Below are 20935 nucleotides of genomic sequence, written 5' to 3' on the forward strand. Positions count from 1 at the left end.
GTCAGGAATGTCAGGTGCTGCATCTCCAAATGCTGCTCCCGTTGCCTAGCAATAACAGCTGTTTACTTTTTGGGGTCTGGTTCATTGTTTAATAAAGAAAACATGTCCAAGTATTGGGTGCTGAGGCTCAGCGCATATTCTAGCCTGCTGTGTGGGTGGGCAGCTAGAAATCACTGGTGGGCAACATGAGTGAGGAGAAAACTGGAGCAGCCAAGCAGGGAGCTGCAGGTTGCTGGTTTGAGTCTCTGTTCAGATGCTGGTGTCTCCTCTCTCTGAGATGTCTGCAAACTGTCCCAGATAAAACAATAAGGATAATAAACAAACACGTGACTAAAATAACAATTATGACTCTGATGTGTTTCATGTGTAGCAGGATGGCCTCTATACAGCAGTCGCTGCAAGCATCCACATCGCCACACTTACTATTCTTTAAGCAGGCGTGCTGGGCTCCTCCTAAGGAAAGTTTGAAACTCATTTCCTTCATGCTGGTGAACTTTTTACCAAATATTTTCATCAAAGCTTCTCCATCACTGACAGGGATTGTTTGGATCTTCACACTCATCTCCACCAACCCTAAAAAATGAGTCTCACTTTGCTCATATAATGCCAGGAGTGTCTCCATATTCCACAAAAGTCTATGCAAACATGTAACAGTATCCCATATTCATAGAAATATTATTGATATTATAACAAAAGCTGTCACCAACACAATTGTCCCAAGTGCTTTTTTTATTAGTTATTGCAAATGCTTGACTGCAGTTCTTGCTAGATGACAAAACCACTTATTAGGTTTAGAAGGAAATGACTTTTTCTACATGAGGTAAAGTTGGAGAGCTGTTTCCCCAAACTAAATGAAATCATCATTTGAAAAACTACAATCTGTATTTACTCTGAACATCTGTGTTAACATTTGAAATTGGAAACATGTAAGTGTAACAAACATGTTAAAACATAAGAAATCAGGAAGGGGCATGTATAGGAATTTCTTTTACTTATGCATTAATCACATTATTTTATTGTATGATACCTTGGTGCCACTGGATTTTAACATGTCTCACACTCATACAGTAAGACAAATGCTGGGGGTCTAGTAAGGAAGTTGGGGGAAGCAGACAACTCCACAGGAAGAGTCTTTTGTGTCTTTGAGGACTCTGGTAGGAAGCAAGGGAGTGTGAACCTTAAGGTGTGAAACAGCTGTGTACTGCCTTTTGTTCCTGGAGAAGGTATTTAACTGAGAGCCATGCTAGGCTCAGGGAGACTCTGCTGACCGTCTGTCCCGCGGTCATGCAGGGACTTCATCAAGCTTGCTTGTCTGTTCTTTGTGTGTTTTGATTAAAGAATGTTAGCTACCGCTCACCGCTCGTCTGCAGGCTTTATTTAAATGGAAAACTTCCACAACAGGCAAAAAAAAAAGCTTTTTGCTAAAAAAAAAAAAAAAGATTTAAAGCAGAAGTTTTTTGCACTGCATTTTAAAATGAAAACATATTGCATTTATTTGCAATTAAAAACACACAGAGCAGAAAGTGTGTTACTGTTTTACATCCACAGACACACAAGAAAAGAAGCAGGCAACATGAGGTCAAGTTATGGCAATTTTATTTTTGTATGTCAGTACATGCATTCAGAATAGAGTTTTTAAAAAACAAACAAACGTCCCAAGTAAAGTTTGGGGGGATTTTTGTGAAAGAAAGGTTGAGAGAGGGGGAAGGAGGAAGATGCTGCTGGGTCAGTTCTTTCTCAGCAGTCTGCTCCAGAATCCCCTCCTGTCCTCGGCTTGCTTTTCTTTTGCCTTCAGCTCTTTTAAGGTTTTGTTGAGCTGCTCCTCGGCATCTTTAAATGTTTCTTTCAGCTGCTGTTTGGCCAGTTTCCCTTTGTGTTTGAGGAGCTCTTTAGCTTCCTTTTTGTGCTTTTGTATTTCTTTAAGTTCATCTTTGCAGCCTTTCTTGGTCACCGTCGTTTCTTTCTTGAATACCTTCAACTCAATTTTCCCTTCTGCAAGTTCCTCTTGCACTTTCATCAGTTCCTCCTTCATGTTTTGAGTGTAACTCTTTGTATCTTCCATTTCTTTCTTTGCTTCCTGTATTTTAATTTTCTCTTCCTCCAACACTTTTTGAGCTTCCAACAATTCTTTCTTCATATTTTCAATCTCATTTTCTGTCTCGTGTTTACATTTTTTCTCCTCTTCAAGTTGTTGCTTCACATGCAGTAATTCCTTCCTTAGTGTTTCAGCTTCAGCCATTACATTTGCAGCGTCTTGTGTTGCCAACTGCATTTTGCTTTTTTCCTCTTCAAAAGCTTCCTGCACCTCCTGTAATTCCTGCATCACATTTCCTGCCTCCTTCTTTGCAGTTTGATATTTATTTTTGGCTTCTTGTGCTGTGCTTTTCTCTTCCTCCAATGCTTTTTGAGCTTGCAACAGTTCTTTCTTCATGTTTTCATTCTCGTTTTCTGCCTGTTGTTTTCTCATCTTCTCTCCTTTAAGTTTGAGACCCACATCCTGTAATTCCTGCAATACTACTTCAGTTTCAAACTTTGAATTTTTAGCTTCTCCTCTTGATTTTTCTGCCTCTTCTTTTAATTTGACATTTTCAGCCTGTATCATTTGAAATTTAAAATGAATCAGCTGTACTGTATTGTGAGGTGAAGCACTCGCCGATCCTCTTCTCGATCTCCCTTGATTCATTTTGGCCTTTTAAACAAAGGAACCAACGTTTTGTAGAGGAGTGAAGTGAAGTTTTCGATGTTTCTTCGTCAACTGTCGTTTGTCCTGCACAGAGATGCTGCTGTAGATGTGTCTCTAGCTGTGTCTGGATACAATGAAACATGCTGGAACTAAGTGCTTGTGTTGCACAGTTCTACTAAACATTCCATTTCATGCATGCTCCGCCCACATGGTCAGGAATGTCAGGTGCTGCATCTCCAAATGCTGCTCCCGTTGCTTAGCAATAACAGCTGTTTACTTTTTGGGCTCTGGTTCATTGTTTAATAAAGAAAACATGTCCAAGTATTGGGTGCTGAGGCTCAGCGCATATTCTAGCCTGCTGTGTGGGTGGGCAGCTAGAAATCACTGGTGGGCAACATGAGTGAGGAGAAAACTGGAGCAGCCAAGCAGGGAGCTGCAGGTTGCTGGTTTGAGTCTCTGTTCAGATGCTGGTGTCTCCTCTCTCTGAGATGTCTGCAAACTGTCCCAGATAAAACAATAAGGATAATAAACAAACACGTGACTAAAATAACAATTATGACTCTGATGTGTTTCATGTGTAGCAGGATGGCCTCTATACAGCAGTCGCTGCAAGCATCCACATCGCCACACTTACTATTCTTTAAGCAGGCGTGCTGGGCTCCTCCTAAGGAAAGTTTGAAACTTCATTTCCTTCATGCTGGTGAACTTTTTACCAAATATTTTCATCAAAGCTTCTCCATCACTGACAGGGATTGTTTGGATCTTCACACTCATCTCCACCAACCCTAAAAAATGAGTCTCACTTTGCTCATATAATGCCAGGAGTGTCTCCATATTCCACAAAAGTCTATGCAAACATGTAACAGTATCCCATATTCATAGAAATATTATTGATATTATAACAAAAGCTGTCACCAACACAATTGTCCCAAGTGCTTTTTTTATTAGTTATTGCAAATGCTTGACTGCAGTTCTTGCTAGATGACAAAACCACTTATTAGATTTAGAAGGAAATGACTTTTTCTACATGAGGTAAAGTTGGAGAGCTGTTTCCCCAAACTAAATGAAATCATCATTTGAAAAACTACAATCTGTATTTACTCTGAACATCTGTGTTAACATTTGAAATTGGAAACATGTAAGTGTAACAAACATGTTAAAACATAAGAAATCGGGAAGGGGCATGTATAGGAATTTCTTTTACTTATGAATTAATCACATTATTTTATTGTATGATACCTTGGTGCCACTGGATTTTAACAAGGGTCTGTTATGCAGAAATAACAGATTGTGTACTTACCTCACTAAAATAAAGGCATTTGCAATTGCATAGATTAATATTCATGCTTCATGGAATTAACTGCATAGATCATATTCATAGATGTAATATGCTTCACAGAACATGCCGTATTTCTCCAAATTATAGCCCAGACATATAATATTCAAAATTAATTTGGACCCCAGGTGTTTAAAAGAACCAGGTTGCTATATGTGGCCCGCTGAATAATTGGGGACGTATGATTATGAAAACAATTATTAAGCACTGATGTTCTAACACTACCCAATACAATATTAAATCAATTCAAAAATATTTTACTTGATCCCACAATTAAAAAAAAAACCCCCAAAAAACCCCCAAAACTTAGGTGCAGCAACAGTGGGTATTTTCACACATACTAGTGGGATACAGCAGTACTTTGTTTTATTTTTTAACATCTGCCATTTCAATATTTTAGAAAAAGCTAGCATTGACTAATTTTTAAACTTAAAACAAGCAGTCAGACAATCATGCACAGGCCTGGACTGGGACAACATTTCAGGCTTTTATTTTGGTGTGACACCCTGGGGAACTTCAGCTACTTTCTGTCAGAGACCGTTGGCAACACTGATGGTTTCATGAGACACCCTCCCTCTCTCAGACACACTTGCCCCGCCCCGTGAGCGAGTATCTTAATCATCAGTAAGTAGGAGAGACTTTCTATCCAATCAGAGGTGAGGAAGGCGGGACCTGCCCCTACTTACTGATGAGTAAGATACTCTTTAAGCACACATCAATAAATACAGTTAATAATTCAAACTCTCAGAGCAGTCTTTGTTTTTTACTGAACGTTTCGCGTTGGCTTTGTTTTGCTGCTGAAAAATCTCCCTACAGCTGGAGTTCATGATGCTGCTGTGTCCCAGTGTTTCCCCGCAGTGCGAACAGCTGAGCGGATTATGAAGCAGATACAGGAGCAAAGCGGTATCTGCATGATAGAACAAGCGACTACTGCCGCGCACATTTTTAAATTCAAGCAAACATGCTTCAGATATTTTTCAGAAAGTTCTGGTGCTGCTAAAACAAAGCCGCCAGTTACAGCTGGGAGAAAGCTTTCAGTGAGCTCTCCGGGATGATGAGCTAAAGTGAAGATCAATGGGGAGAAGCAGACGGATGCAACAGCTGTTTTTTAAGAGTTTTAAAACACGACTGTTGGGAATAATCTGCCCAACAGTCGTGTTTGATGGCAATGAGGCATGTTGTATAGAGCGCTTTGAGTACTCCGGGAGAGTAGAAAAGCGCTACATAAGAATCAGTCCATTTACCAGTGTTCATAGAATCTCAAAGACATAGGCTACCGGATTTAAGTTTGTTTACCTGCTTTATGTGTTGACCCAGAAACAGAGCCACCACAACTTAAGGATTGCCGCTCTCATTTCTCAAAAAAAAGAATAATTAAAAATCGTCTGACGTCCATTTTCTTTTCCATCAAGGCAGGAAAGTAGTTTGCAAAGACCGCGATTGTAATTATTGGGGGTGTCCAAATTCATGGGCTGCATCCTCCCGGGGACGCATTTGTAGACCGATTACGTCACAGCGACGCGCCGAAGGCTGACCAATGCGTCCTCCTTTTCCCCGAAGGATTTGAAGGATGGGTCGGGTGTGTCCTTCATGGCCCACCATATCCCAGAATTCATAGCGCGGCCCAGCCAAACTCCAGTTTCCGGCAATGGCAGCCACTACTAAGTTTTAAAATTACTCTTATTATTCTTTCTGGGTCATATAATAAACTTTTAACATATTTTCAGGCGAGAATGTGGGTGTGTAAACTTCAAATATCTGCTCGGTTTATCAAGATATCACATATTCGCAAAAGTGCTTCGACGTTTTCGGAGACGTCTGTTACCCAACAGCTCGATAGCTAGCCGGGAGCTCGAGAACGGCACAACTCCCGGCACATCATTTTCAGATCACCGCTGTCTTTCGCTACTCAGGTTAAACGTAGGTTTATATCCGGCCTACCCGACCTTCTGAGGACCCGGCCCACATAGCTCGCGAAGGCCGGGTCCTCAGGAGGATTCAGCCCATGAATTTGGACACGACCTCAGTGTTCCGATTACCAGTCCGGGACTGGTCATGCATGCTGACTGATAAAAAGCGCACCACGAACACATTTCATTGCAACTTACCGGCAGTTGTCTAGACGGTTAACAGACAGCAACAGATTCAAAGTTTCATTTCAAGTAATGGTGCATTACACAGACCTAAGCAATACAAGTAAAGTGTAATAGCTCGTCACTTCAAAAATTACCATTTGCATGCGCTATTATATATTATTCACCCTGTGTAAATAGCTTACCTTCACTTCTGTGGTTCGATCGGGTTCGATGGAAGCCGAAAAAAAGACCCAGAATTTTCTTGCAGTCCCACTCAGTCAAAAAGCGCGGTCTGGCGCATGCGCAACATAAGACTCACGGTTTGGGGGTATATTTTACTGCATTTTTTAATGTAATGTTGTTACTCTTAAGAAAAGGGTATAATAAACCCATTACTTTATAATTCCTTGGCTGAGTGCAATAATAGAGTAAATTTTATATGATTTGCATAGATTATATATACCTTTCTCCAAAATAGCTTTTATCAGTGCAGCTCGTCAGATTGACAGGAAACGAGTAGCTTTTATTGTCGTAAGGACAAACGTCCCTGATGCTGTTGACTTACATCATCGCTCTCAGAGCAAAACGGCAAACAAAGTTGTAATTATGCAGTATGTACAACACAAACAGAGAACGATGTGCTGTAGTTCATTAATTTTAACAGCTCTCTAACATTTTTTACTTGTTTCTGAGAAAGAAATTGATTTTGTCATACTAAGATTTTATACACAACATATTTAATGCACAACAAAGAATGAAATAAGCAAATCAAACATTTTCTGCTGACGCTGCGAGAAATTAAAAGCCAAGTCTGATTTTTTGGAAGTATAATTTGTTCGTAATCTACTATTAGAAATTATATGTGAGCGACTTTTAACCAAAAATCACATGAATAGATGCTCTAGGTAGAAAATACATCACGCAGAATTGTTGGCTGTGACAGCGGTGTGTAATACTGCGCTTCAAAATAACCCAAACACATGCTGCATCATATTAATGAATAATCAATTTTTCCACATCACCGCATAATTTTGCACACAAGACACATCGGTAAAAACAACTTGGACATTTCTTAATTTGCCCGGTGGGCCGATGGTGATTTTTCGCTTTTATGGGCCGATGATTTTTATTTTTTGTGATGGTATAAACAATGAAAGGTGGTGAATTGGCCAGATGCTGGTGGTGGCTATGGCAGAGCTTCCACAGAGGCCAGCAGGTGGATGAGGGAAGGGGAGGCAGGGGGAGGAGAGACCTGAGACAGCTGTAAAAGCTGCTGGTCATGATATCGGTTTGGTTATCTGGTGACAGGAGGAGATGTCCTTACTGAATCATCAGAGCTGGACAGGTGATGGAGAAACAGGTTCACCTTTTAGGTGACATGAATGAGTTGAATTTATAAACTGTTTCTGAGAGACAAATAACACCAGGATGCTTTTCTAAGTAGCTGACAGCTGATAACTGTGCAGAGGCGGGTCTAGCAAAGTTTTGCCAGGGGGGCCAGGTGGGGCATTAACAGGGAAACGGGGGCACAAAGAAATACTTTTCTTTCTTATTCTCATTTCAAATGTCTAGCTTTTAATAAATAATTATCTGAATCTTATAACCAAAGTTTTTATCTGATGTAAAATCTATAGAAATCATACATATACCAACAAGACTGTACATCACTGTCACAACAGCGTCTTTATGGCTTTTCCTGTAATACTTGGTGGGCCGGTCTCTAGTCAAAATGCCCGGGCCGATTTTTTTGTCATAGTCCAGCCCTAAATGCTGAGAGTCCTTAGCTGTATACATTTTCATTTACATTTGATAAATTCTAAAAATGTATCATTTTTTGAAAAGTAGAATTGACTTGTGCGGGTTAAAACGAGTCAGTGAATATAAAATTCCTCTAAACTGACCAATAAATTTGAATTGATAGAAGTTGATTTGTGGTTTGGATTACTAACATCAGCCATTACTAACACATCAGTCTTTGCCGAGCAAAACACTGAAATCCATCTTTAGCAAAGACAAAAAGTGTAGCAGTTTCTAAACCTTCAACTAACTCGGGTGTATAATTTCTAAAGATTTGCGCTATTTTGAGAAATGACAAATTTCCAGAGTATAGACAATATAGCAGGGATGCTGTTCTCCACAGATACAACATAACAAAACTGAGAGATTGCCAGTGATTCCCACTTCTAATCTACATAAACACTCATTCGTAGCTTGAGGTATCTCATGAGTGGGCTTTTGCTGACAAAGCTTATGACCCAGCATAAATACAACATGCGTGCACCCTCCCTCCCACCCACACACACACACACACACACACACACACACACACACACACACACACACACACACACACACACACACACACACACACACACACGTGCAAAAGTAGGACACCGTCTTGCGCTCAGAGTTATGGATGTGTCATCACTTGCTGCTTATGGGGCAGCTGCAGGGAAAACAAAAACAAAGCAGAGACAATAAACAGAGAAAAAAGGCTCAAAATGTGCAAACTAATTAATGGATCATAGAAACAGGGCCACATTTTAAGCTCACAAGATATTTTAGTCCACAGTCCTGATATTGTAATCTGGCAGTTCACAACAGGATTCAGGTTTCAGTATAAAATGTATGTACTTAGATGTTGGGAAAGTTAAATCATCTGACAGAAGCTTCGGTGAAACAATGGGACAGTTTTTGAACCAACATGTCTACCTGACTTAATGCAACAGATGTTGAAACCTCACTGTTTTTGTTTCGTTTTGTTTTTCTTGTTCTTTTTTGTTTGTTTGCTTCTTGCTTTTGGTTGTTGTATTTTTGTATTTGTTGTTATAAAATGCAAAATCTAATAAATACTTGAAATTTGAAATGTATGTACTTATGCACTGTATGTATTTGTAAAAAACAACAATGTGATATTTACACACACACACACACACACACACACACACACACACACACACACACACACACACACACACACACACACACACACACACACACAAAAGACAGTCTGGAGCAGAATGCTCCATTTACCTCTGTTTGATACCCCTCATCGAATTACTGACAAGCACACAACAATAACACCTTACAACACACACACACACACAGTCACACACACACAATTGGATGTGCTGCGATCAAACACACAAAGATTTATAAATTCTGTCTCTTCTCAGCTTTGTTTAGCCTCAGCCTGCTCCTTTGCGGTCATTTTCTTTCTCCTGATCCCAGTTTCTCCACACCTCCCTCATTTCATTCATCCATCCTCTTCTCATTCTCTTTGATTTGTAGCTGCCTTTTCAGTTCGATGGATCATGTGCTAGGGGATTTCGGAAAACTGTTACTTTATGTCAGCAAATACTGTATAATCCTGACTTGCACATTTTTTATGTATGCTGCAACATCCATTTAATTTTCTAGTTACAAGCTTTATAAGCCAAAATTTCTCATTCATTCTGGTTTCAGGATGTGGCTTGGTGATAGGATATCTCACCCTTTTACCCAGTGTTGGGTACAACTAGTGCTAGTTGTACCCAACACTGAAAGCCTTTGAGACAAATAAGTAAAAAAAAACGGATGTAGTAAAAGACAAAAAAGAGAGGAAAAGAAAAAAAATGAAATGGCTCAGAGAGGATCGTGGCTAGAGTGTTAGAGAGGGAATAATAGCTTTGCTGCACTGACATTAAAGGTGCAGGAAGGAACCTTAGAAGTGTGTGACAGGTGAGCAGCAGTGAGAGACGGTGAGTGAGACAGGTAGAGTGGGAGCTAGAGAGAGAGCGCAACCGAGAGCGAGTGAGTGAGAGAGAGAGGCTGTCTGCTGCACCACATCTCTTTCAGTTCCCCTGAAGGTGCGCTTTTGGTAAATGTGGCTTCCCTGCTGAGAAAAAACAACAAAAAAATAAAAATAAAGAGAAGCCGGAGGAGCTCAAAACGAGCAGAGCGTCCAAAAACTGAGAACAAACATCAGTTAACGAGGGAGTCGGAAGAGTGGGGGGAGAAAAGAGAGGGGGAAACTGGGGCACGAGCACATTAGTAACACGCATTAACAAAGGACCACCGAGGAGAAGAAGTGAGGAGACGCAGGGGGGTGGGGGGTGCTGATGGCAAAAAAGTGCGATGGGGCACAGTGACAGCACCTGAGAGTGACTCCTCTGCTTTGTTTTGTCTGTCCTTGCTGCCCTGTCTCCTTATCCCTTTCCTGACCCTGTCCCCTCCTCCTCCTCCTCCTCCCTCGCGCTCTCTCGCACATGCTATCGCTCGCTCTCTCTTCCCACAGTCAGACCAGGGAGAGCGCAGCGCCTGGGTCGCATCTCCATCTCTCTTGTTTCTCTTTCGCTCCTCTGCCATCCTGCTGCACCCTCTCCACCTCCACTTATTGTCATTCTGCAGCTGAAACCCTGTTAGGAAAAACAAAAATCCCCCGGCTCTGCATCAGAGGCAAGACACAGGAGAAGGAAAAACCAGCGGGGGAAATAGATTGGGGATCCCTCACAGAACTGAGGAGTCTTTGTTCTTCTCTAGCTTTTGATGACTGACCTGTTCTGCTGACTCTCCTCTGAAAGGAAATACTTAAAATGGGACACTTGATTTGAGCACAGAAGGAAAAAAAAAAGAGGAAAAGCTTTTCTTTCTTCCTTTTTTCTTCTTGCCGGTTTATCTTGCTTCACAGAACAAAGTGGTGCACATGGAGAGGGAGCATTTGCGAGAGAGCGACTGAAGACTGAAGTCCATTTACGAGGAAAATAAAAGCGAGAGACGAGGAGAACCCGAACAGAGACTGAGCTGAAGAGTCAAACAGAGGCTCCTTTCCCCTCCTCACTCCTTGTCCCGTCTGTAGTTTTCCTCTTCGCTCCCCCGACTGAAGCCCAGCCATGCAGGTGTCCATCGCCTGTACGGACCACAACCTGAAGAGGGGCAATGGGGACCACAGCAAGCAGAGCGCCACCAGCCCCAATGTGGTCAACCAGGCCAGGGCCAAGTTCCGTACCGTGGCCATCATCGCGCGAAGCTTCGGCTCCTTCACGCCACGCCACATCTCACTCAAGGAGTCGACGGGAAAACACACTGGCATGAAGTACAGGTGTGTTAGAGTATGTGTGAATAATGTGCAGTGCACTAAAGCGACTTTGTTTTCTTGTGTGTCCATCTCATTTACTGTATCCCAATATTTTTCTGTTATACTTACCTACAAAAATGCCCTCATATCAGTGGAGATGTGTCTATATTCTTTAATCAGTTTCAGTGTTGACGTGACATTTGATCATGTGTTTTTAGCAAATGTTTTTTTTCTCCAAAATAGGGACCCAAAGTTTTCAGATAAAGACTCTTTAGATGCATCAGCTCTTATTTAAAAAACAACAACAACAAAAATGATTGTTATCTATATCTGTAGTGACTTTCTCTGCCTTTAATCGGAAGCACCTTCTGCCAAACCTGTGTTATATTTGCTGTGAGCTTGCGCTACACTTTTAAAAATTGTGATCTGCAGACTCCAGACTGATCATTAAGTCGTGCAGAAGCTGCTCAGCCTGACGGGACTCGTAAATATAAACGCCGTCGTCTACGTGCCGGGAGATTACCGACAGCTCCCTCGGGTTCATTGCCTGTTCTGTCCGTTGCTCTGACTGCCTCGCTCCTTACAGTTCATTTACACTTTCTTTATGTCTCACACATCGTCTCGCACACATCTTTAAACCTCTCCGTCTTCCTCTCAAATGCTGAAATTCTCATGTCTCAGAAAGCCATGAATGGAAGCAGAGTCTTCTTGCTCCTGCCTCTCTCCCACACACCTAAACACTTTTCTGTCTCCTCTTCTCTCGGCCTCTCTGTGGTGTGCAGAGACAGCTCTGCAGTGTGGGCAGAGCGTCTGAGTTGGATTTGACCTCAGCAGTATTGCTGCTCAGCTGACTTGTGTGTTTGACTCTCATCGCCCGGAGCTTCGAATCTTATGTAAAATATGGTGGCATCGCTTCATTTCCGAATCTCTGCGGATGACGGCGAAATCGAGCTGAAAAGCACGTGTCAGAGGGTCTGAAATGACTGCTGGTTTCTGTGCGCGTAGCGATGAGACGGTGATGCACTGCGTTCTATTAAATAAAGCTGTTTTTATAAAAGTCAACACTGTGCCAAAGCAGAAACTCGATCTGGCAGCGATTTTGCTGCAGCTGGTAAGTGTGTGGCAGCTGAAGCCAAATCAAAAATCTGCAAATGTGGCTACTTTTCATGCTCTGATGGTGATGAAAATGGTAATCGATGGAGAAAAACATTTTTCCACTTCCAACTTTGAGCAAAAGTGCAAGTTTTTTTTTCTTCTTCATTTTTTTGGATGGAAAGTGTGAAGGTATTGAACCATTGTTAGTATGAGTGATTTTATTCAACTTCAGCAAACATCAGTTGACAGCTCAGCGTTACAGTTTACTGTGAGGGCGTCTGGATGCCTTGTTGATTACTTGTGACATGGGTGCATTTGCTTTGCACATTGAAAGGTAACTGAAGTCTTCCTCACTCCTTTTTTATTGGCCAGAGCTGCAGAGAACACACAAACTGATTATCAACAAAACATAGTGGCTGTACTAAATATTCTCTAATGCTTAATGATGTTCGGAATAACGATGTGATGATTTATCCTCTAGTCTATTAATCGTCATTCTTTATCCTGGATATGTTGGCTTGGAAAATTGTAAAACTTTTCAGGCTAAGAGCTTCATTACATACTCACTGGAATATGAACTTGTCTAGACGCCGGGTTATGTAAGTGGGTCGTGATACTGCATGACCAGTAACTAGAGACAGGTGATACGTCACCCTGTGATGAACACCTGTGACGCACCTGAAGTCAAATTTGCAGAGCTACACTTGGCAAGGAAACTGTGTTATTAACATGAAGAGCCAAAGGAGTCTAAAAACATTATCCCACTTAAACTTTACAGTCATAAACCGCCACAGAGGTCATCCCAGCGTTGTTTACCATAGTGCCGCGTCAGCGCTTTGATGATGTGAATTTAGACGCTCGCAGTAAGCTTTGGGAAGATCAGCGAATCACCTTACAGTGGGGGTCAAACGAGTATTGATTGAGCCGCCTTGAAAACAGACGTGGTTGGCAATAGCGCTGACATTACTGTGATGTCAGTAATTACAAGCACTGCAAATGAATTGCAGTCATTCCTTACTGATCATCAAATGAAGTAAACTAAAAAAGAAAATCCCAACATGTTGAGGTGATGTGGAGAGCTTACTGTTGTGGGTTTACTGTTAACGTTCTTCTGCTGCTGATGTGGGAAGAAAACAAGCAACAAGCAGACAGTTGGCTACAGTGATGCCATGAGAGTAGTGTTGTGTGTGTGCCAGGATGTTACAGCTTTAGTCGTGCTTATGTCAGCACAAATATGCCCACAGTTCAGGCAGAGTGTGTCTGTGTATATATAATATATATAACAGCTTAACAATTTAGTTTTTCCAGTTCAACTTTAAATGGAGCTCTGTACACATCTGCACACACTCCCTTAAACATGGCTCCCTGTACAGGAGAGTGAGCCATATGCCAGCACAGTCATCCTGTCAGTTTGTCTTCAAGCTTTCAGTTGACAGACGGTGGTGAAAACATGACTTGTGACAATAGACGAGGACAGGCTAGAGTTTCTTCTCACTGCTGCACAGAAACAATGAGCAGAAAGATGGAGAGAAAAGAGGAGAGAGATGGAAACGAAAAGAGACGGAGAGACGATACCAGCGCGAGTGCTAATCGTTCCACGCAGCATTGTCTTCTCCTGACAGTAATGCTGATGGACAGTATGGGAGGAGATAGTCCCACACTGTCCATCTCTACCACTCTTTCCCATCTCTCTCTCTGCTTCTTTTCGTTTCAGGAAGTGAACCCGGGGTTGCGCACACCATCTGCTCTGGCACTGCAGTGTAGGTGAAAGCATGACAACAGGAGAGGTGTTTCATTCTCTGCGTGCACCTGTGCGTGTGTGTATGTGCTCCTCACAGCACAATAATACACACACACTCTGCTGCCGCTGCAGCACAGGCCTGCAGTGTTTATTCCCTTTAAATACAAAGTTATTTGTTTTGTGCCTCGAACCACAAAATAAATAATCATAAACGTCTTTGTGAATTGTGGTGAAAAAAAAAAGTCAAAAAACGATCAAACTAGCACAATGCGGCTTCTGTTTGTTTTGTACAGCGCACCCACTGGGCATGTCCGCCTTTGTAAAAGATCGACGTAACCACTGTGATGTCAACTGTTTTGAAGCCGCTGCCTTTTGTGCTCATTTTGAAGCTAAATACGATGATATTTGGATGAGAGGCTCGAGCTCGGGAGTGATCCACTGATGCTAAACCAAGATGTGATGGGAAGGTTGTAATTTACTGTTAGAAGTAATTTACTGCAAAAAGCAAAATGTTTGACTTTTATTACAAGAACCAAGGGAATGAGGGAAGTACACCAATAAATATGTCATTACTAGTCATAGAGATCAAAACTTTTTTTGCCCCTACAAGACTGTGAACAGAATTATTTCTATTCTGTTGGGATTTACTTGCTTTCATAGCTATCCTCAAGCTGGTATTTGGGGAACTTCAGTTTTTGGCTCATTGTTTTTAAGGTTGAAGTTGAATCTTGGACAGGTGAAAATTTAGAGAGGGTTTGTAGTGATAGCAGTAATTTAATTGTTGTCATATTCAGTTAGGACTTGTACAGAAGTGCATCAATACTTGCCTTATTAATTCATTAGCTGATGGAATATGTTGTCGTCGTGCCGTATGCAAGTCTGACTGAGTAGAAATCATTGGAATCATTTTTGAATGATTTCAGACACGGGAACATGACTGACTTTGGAGACAGAAAAGGAACTCTAAACATGGAGACAAGAGATAAACATAAAGACAAGGCTGACTAAATGTGGGACACAGGCATGGATGACATTAGATGATTAGATGACAAAATGAAGACGAGAAAACACAATATTACACAAAGCAGAAACACAACTAAAAGAACCAGAACCAGGAATATAAAATAAATATAAAATAAATCAGAATCTAAAGAGTCTAAATACATAAACACAGAGTCACAGACCCAGGACCATATAAATATAAATATAAAAAAGTAGGAGAGATTTGTAACTTTTGATTTAAAAGAAATAAATGTGTATGTGGTTGTGAAAAGAAAGGTACGCTTTTGTTTAAAACATATTGTGAAATGTCAGGTATAGCATTATGTCCACTGGCAGGTGACGTGACTAACACTGAATATCTCTTCTTCGTGGCACCTGTTAGTGGGTGGGTGCAGGTGAACATTTCATCCTCAAAGTTGATGTGTTAAAAGCAGTGAAAATGGGTGAGTGTGAGGATTTGATTGAGTTTGACAAGGACCAAATTATGATGGTTAGACTGGGTCAATCTGCAATGGTCAGTATCAAAAGTGGTCCAAGGAAGAAACAGAGGTGAATCAGCAACAGGGTAATAGGAAGCCAAGGTTCATCGATGCATGTGGTGAGTGAAGGCTGGCCCGTGTGCTCCGATCTAACAGACAAATTACTGTAGCTCGCATGGTTGATGCTGGTTCTCATTTAAAGTTGTCAGAGAGCAGATAAGGAGCTGCATAGCCTCAGACCTGTTGGGGTGCCCGTGCAGTCCAATTCAGAATTACCAACAATGGGCATGTGAGCTTCAGGACTGAGCCACAGAGCAATGGAAGGAGGTGGCTTGGTTTGATCCTGCTTTCTTTTACGTGGATAGCTGGGTGAATGTGCATCACCTACCTGGGGAACACCTGGTACCTGAATGCATAAAAATAGTTCAGGAATGGTTTAAGAGAACAGCAATGAGTTTGAGGCAATTTCCCAGATCTCCATCCAATCAGGCATCTGTGGGATGTGCTGATCCATGGAGTCCCCACCTCACAACTTACAGGACTTAAAGGATCTGTAGCTAACATCTTGGTACCAGATCACAGCACACCTTCAGGAGTCTAGTGGAGTCCATGCCTTGATGAGTCAAAGTGTAATGCCTAATTAGTGTATGATAAGCAATCATATAAGATGAATTTGATGTTAAAAAAGAGGCAGGTTGATTTGGCTAAAATTAATAATAATTAGCTGTGTATATACTTAAGTTTATTAGTACAGGAAATTCTGTATTACAAGCACAGATCCAGCTTCAGCATCAGTACTAACACAGACCCATTACAGCTTCAGCTCTAGCAGATTAACTTGTATTTGCCAATTGCCATGCAGCTCAGCCAAAGCTTTAATTTCCCATTACTGCATGCTAATGCTGATATTCAATCATCTTAGGATTCTAAATGTTTGTTTATATAAATCTCATTCTGTTTAGTATAGGTCGACTTTGTTCTACACCAACAGATGGAGAAAAGTGTTTTAAAGGAGGGGGGTGGCGTTGTTGTGGGAACAGCAGGGGTGTCAGGTGTGACTGTGAGGTAATGGCAAATGGTTTACAGGACTCACGGGTCTAGTAGGAGGCTCCCTCAGCAGAATTTGGCTTAGGGCTCCAGGGAGGCGAGGACCAGCTTTGAGTTTTACTTTTGTCACAGTGCACGGCATCTGTTGGGCACCCTCCTATTCCTTTGTGCAGTCATTTCAGAGACATATGTGACTTTTACTTGTGAAGCTACCGTGGGGCTACGGATTGGCTCAGAGGAGCATAGAGAGGCAAAGTCAACACTATCTGGCAAATAAGCCTCCACTGCAGAAGCTGCTATTAGAAACATTCATGACTTTAACACCCTAAGTTGAATGGTCACATCACGAGCATGGAACATCAGCACCTCTCCCGAAGAGAACTGATATCGTGAAGTAATCTGCCTGTCTTTTGAAAAAGCTTCTGCACTGCTGAGTCTTCTCTGCCCTGCTGTTATTGCAGAAATGCGGAATCTAAACAAGCTACCGCCTTTTGCTCAGAGAAGCTCTTCTGACGAGCGGCAGCGTGGCGGGAGGACAGAGATACTGAACAAACAACAGTGTTAGATTGTTTTCTTTTGGAAATGCCGCACAGATCTAAATTTGTGACGTGATCAAAGCAACATGCTGTTGATAAAGGCTGAGTTCCAAGGTTTTCCTCCTTCTGACAGAGAGCCTGGAAGTCTTGGATTCACTTTGAATCTCTATGACTTATCTGTCCTTAGGCCTCACTTTTTGAAGAGTATTCTGTATTCTCCTAAAAGAACACGTGTAACAGAGGTGGGATCATGAAAAGCGAGGTAGTATTTACCTGAAGTGACTCTAGCTCTATGTGGTCTTTCAACAGCAGCTATCCCTGCGTTCTCAGGTCACTGAGTACACACAGGGAACAGGATGCCACTTTACACTGTGTTTTACCAAGCGTGCTACCACCTCAATGCACCAATCGCTCTCAGGATGTCGAAGGAGTTGCCCGGGCTTCATGTTAACACTGTGCTGAACCAATGTCCACCCTGTGCTTTGACAGATGTATTTGAGGACACACACACACACACACACACACACACACACACACACACACACACACACACACACACACACACACACACACACACACACACACACACAGTCATGTGAAAAAGAGTTATCTCAGGACTCTTTGCAGTCCTGTGAAAACTGAGTACATCTTTACAACCTCCACAGCAACTGCTAATATTTTATTAGCAGTGCTAATAAAATGCACTTGATTAACTGATCATCATCAAGTGTGAGCACCTCTATAAAAGCAGAAGTTATGGCAGTTTGCTGGTCTAGAGCATTTTGGTGTGTGTTAACAGAGCTACGATCTTCCCAGGAGTGGACGGCCCAGCAAATTCACTCCAAGGTCAGAGGAACTACAAATACTCTGTACACTGAAAAATCTACTTCCCTCCAAAATCGAATAGGGTTGCACAACTTCTAGAACGAAGTCCTTCGGACGGATGAGACCAGGCTGGAGATCTTTAGCAGTAATGCACAGCACATGTCTGAGGATTGTTTTGCAACTACTACTGTATACAAATGTATTCTAGAGTCAAATGTGAGTGAGGCCCAGAATGCTTCATGCAACAAGCACAGCAGCAAATCTAAAACAGAAAAACTAATCGCAGCATTGCAACGGCCTAAAGTTCAAAGTTCCGACCTCAGCCTGACTGAAATGCTGTGCATACATGAATATCTCAGTGAACCTCAACTCTGTAAAGAAGAGTGGGACAAAATCCCTCCATAACAATGTGAGTATGATTAAGTCACACAGAAAACAATTACTTCACCTTATTACTGTTTATATTTGGTTCTTAGAGTTACTGAATCACGAGGTGTGCTTAATTTTTCACATGACTGTATGACAGTCACAATACCAAATTGTCCTAGCTCACTGTTCATTGTATTTTTTATTTTGCTATGAATGTGTGGGTTTGAATGTCTAATGTGTCCATCATACAAGGAGTTTAATGGGTTATAGCCAATGCCAGGGATGAGTAACTGACACGCAGCAAACCAGTGGAGTGGAAACAGGAAATTCAGATAAACTGGCAAATATTCGTAACAAGAAAAATTACACGCTCACAGAAAGCTGCTTATTTATCAGTGTTTCTGCTTAATAGTATGAAGTAAAAGGGTTCGACATTCACATTTATGTTGGTAGAAAGAAGAAGAGACTGTTCGTCTAAAAAACTGCCACTGGTTTAAATGTGATTGGGCCATATGTGGCACAAGAAAAATAATTTGAAAAACTTGGCAGGAAAAAAAGCTAATTCCCGATGACCTTTCAACATGTGTTGCAATGAAAAAGACATGAAGGCTTTGTGAAAACTGGGCAAGCTTTTGCATGAGCTAATTCACACACTGCTAATTTGGCAGAAGAGGGTTGGTGTCAGCTCAGTTACTGTACATTGCCTGCTGAGAGCTTGCACAGTGTTGTGAAAGGCCGGATTAGCAACTTCTGTAAAAGGAAAAAAAGAGTGCCCATGTGTTGTGGCGTTCTACGGAGGAGCTGTGAAACGAGAAAGATGATAATGAATAAAGGAAGGAATTCTTTGCCTGCTGGTCCCGCTCCAAAACCACCAAACAACAAACACTCAACAGCCCTAACCAATGCATTATCTATGCTTGTTGCTATGGTAATCGTGTCCTCGACTCTATAGTGCCATCATTCAATTTGGAACACTTTAAAAGACATCCACACACACACACACACACACACACACACACACACACACACACACACACACACACACACACACACACACACACACACACACACACACACACACACACACACACACACTCACTCCTGTTTAACATCATTTTAGAGGACATCGCCATGACTAACGCTCATTTCCTGAGACTCACTCTAACCTGAAACACAGTCACAGCTGACTTTAACTAACACAGCCTGTAAACTGTCCAAACAGACTAGTTACTTGTCTCCAGAAGATCGCCAAAAAACCCGCAGATACACAACGAGTACTTCAAGCAGAGGGTAAAAGTCAACTGAAGCCAGCTGAGGACTAACAGACATAACTGGGTGGAAACATGGAGGGGGATATGATGTGATGCGATAAAAGCAGAATAAACAGCGAGTTTTCCATTCAAATATTGTGCAAAGTTTGAGCAAATTCCCCAAAACTGCCAAAACAATGCAGTTTAATGTCTGTTCTCATTTACAACCATTATGCAAATATCAGTAATAGCTGACTGAGATAAACAGCTGGTGGCACTAAATCTCCAGTCGGGTGCTATTAAGCAAAGGAAGAAGGATACAGCTTGAAAACTTGACATAGTTAAGGAAGCACAGTCAGACCTCCAATTATGGAGACGTGGGCTGCGTTTTGTGGTTGCTGTTTTTGTTGCTGCTCTTTGCGTTGTCCATATCAGTCAGTGTTATGCACATGCTGACAGCGCTCCTTAAAAGTATGTGGCTGGAAGCGCGCTCGGTGTCGTAATTACTTAAAAAGTTGCTGATGTAAGAGTAGGTGGTGAAGATGTTGTACTAATTGGTACTGATTTCAGCATAACTGGTGATCTAAAAGAAAACTGAGGTTCATAATTTATTATTTTTTTTGTTACATGTCTCCTAAAAAAGCTAAACAAGCCTCACAACTACTGTACTTTCATATTCCCCTAGATCACTGCTAAATGGCATAATTTAAATAATAAAATAAATCTCTTCTAAGGAGCCTTCATGGGGGTTTGACGGGTGGGTCTTTTCAAAGGTAGCAAAAGCCACTATTTAAATCACTCAAGTGATGCTGGGATGATTAGAGGAGCATAGAAAAGCAAAAAGGGAGGCAAAAATGAAAAAGAGAAGAAAGAGGTGTGTCAAATGTACAAATTATACAAGTAAATCCCTATGAGTGCTTATCATATTGAACTGTGGGAGGAATAACAAAGTGTGATTGTCTGTGAACTGTTTCTCTGTCCTTGAGCGTCCTGTGAGGTGCTGATAGGAGCTAATATTAATTATAGCGACAGGTCCGCAGCTGAAACTGGCGCTGACTTCAAACCTTTTATCTCATATGTGACAAAAATTGATAAGAATAACAGCTCGCTGTGGGTAGCCGTGCAAAATATATCACACAGTCAGTGGCAGCTGACTTTGTCATTCATTGTTGTTCTTTAATTAGATCCCAGTAGCATGCTAGATACTGAGCCCAGTCTCAGCTCGTCACTTTTGGGCATTTGGTTCGGGGCATTTGACAGTTTGGCTTTTTTTCCTTTTCTTTTTTCTTTGTTTTTGTAAAAAAACAATGAAAAGTTGAATTTTTAACCAAACCACCTAAACCTAACCATAGGTAGATTCTGTTGTTCTGTTAAATAGGAGTGTCTGTGCATCCAGTGCTGACACAGACAGACTAAAGGACGACTTTTGTATGTGTTTCAT

The 20935-nt window shown here is 41.6% G+C and overlaps 1 protein-coding gene across 3 annotated transcripts in view; it reads left to right on the forward strand.

Annotated features, from left to right (window-relative positions):
- kcnab1a (potassium voltage-gated channel subfamily A regulatory beta subunit 1a) overlaps window positions 1–20935 on the forward strand; it is a gene marked incomplete at its 5' end in the record, with an annotated part of 152283 nt that overhangs the window by 57159 nt on the left and 74189 nt on the right. The window contains one exon of one of the 3 annotated variants that reach the window (XM_080890040.1): window positions 10391–11174. The exons of the other annotated variants lie outside the window; for them this stretch is intronic. Within the exon in view, the coding sequence (XP_080746166.1) occupies window positions 10966–11174 (209 nt within the window). Of the gene's footprint in view, window positions 1–10390; window positions 11175–20935 lie in introns of those variants that run through there. 3 annotated transcript variants of the gene reach the window in all.

Source organism: Rhamphochromis sp. 'chilingali' (assembly GCF_963969265.1).
Source record: "Rhamphochromis sp. 'chilingali' genome assembly, chromosome: 8".
Taxonomy (NCBI): domain Eukaryota; kingdom Metazoa; phylum Chordata; class Actinopteri; order Cichliformes; family Cichlidae; genus Rhamphochromis; species Rhamphochromis sp. 'chilingali'.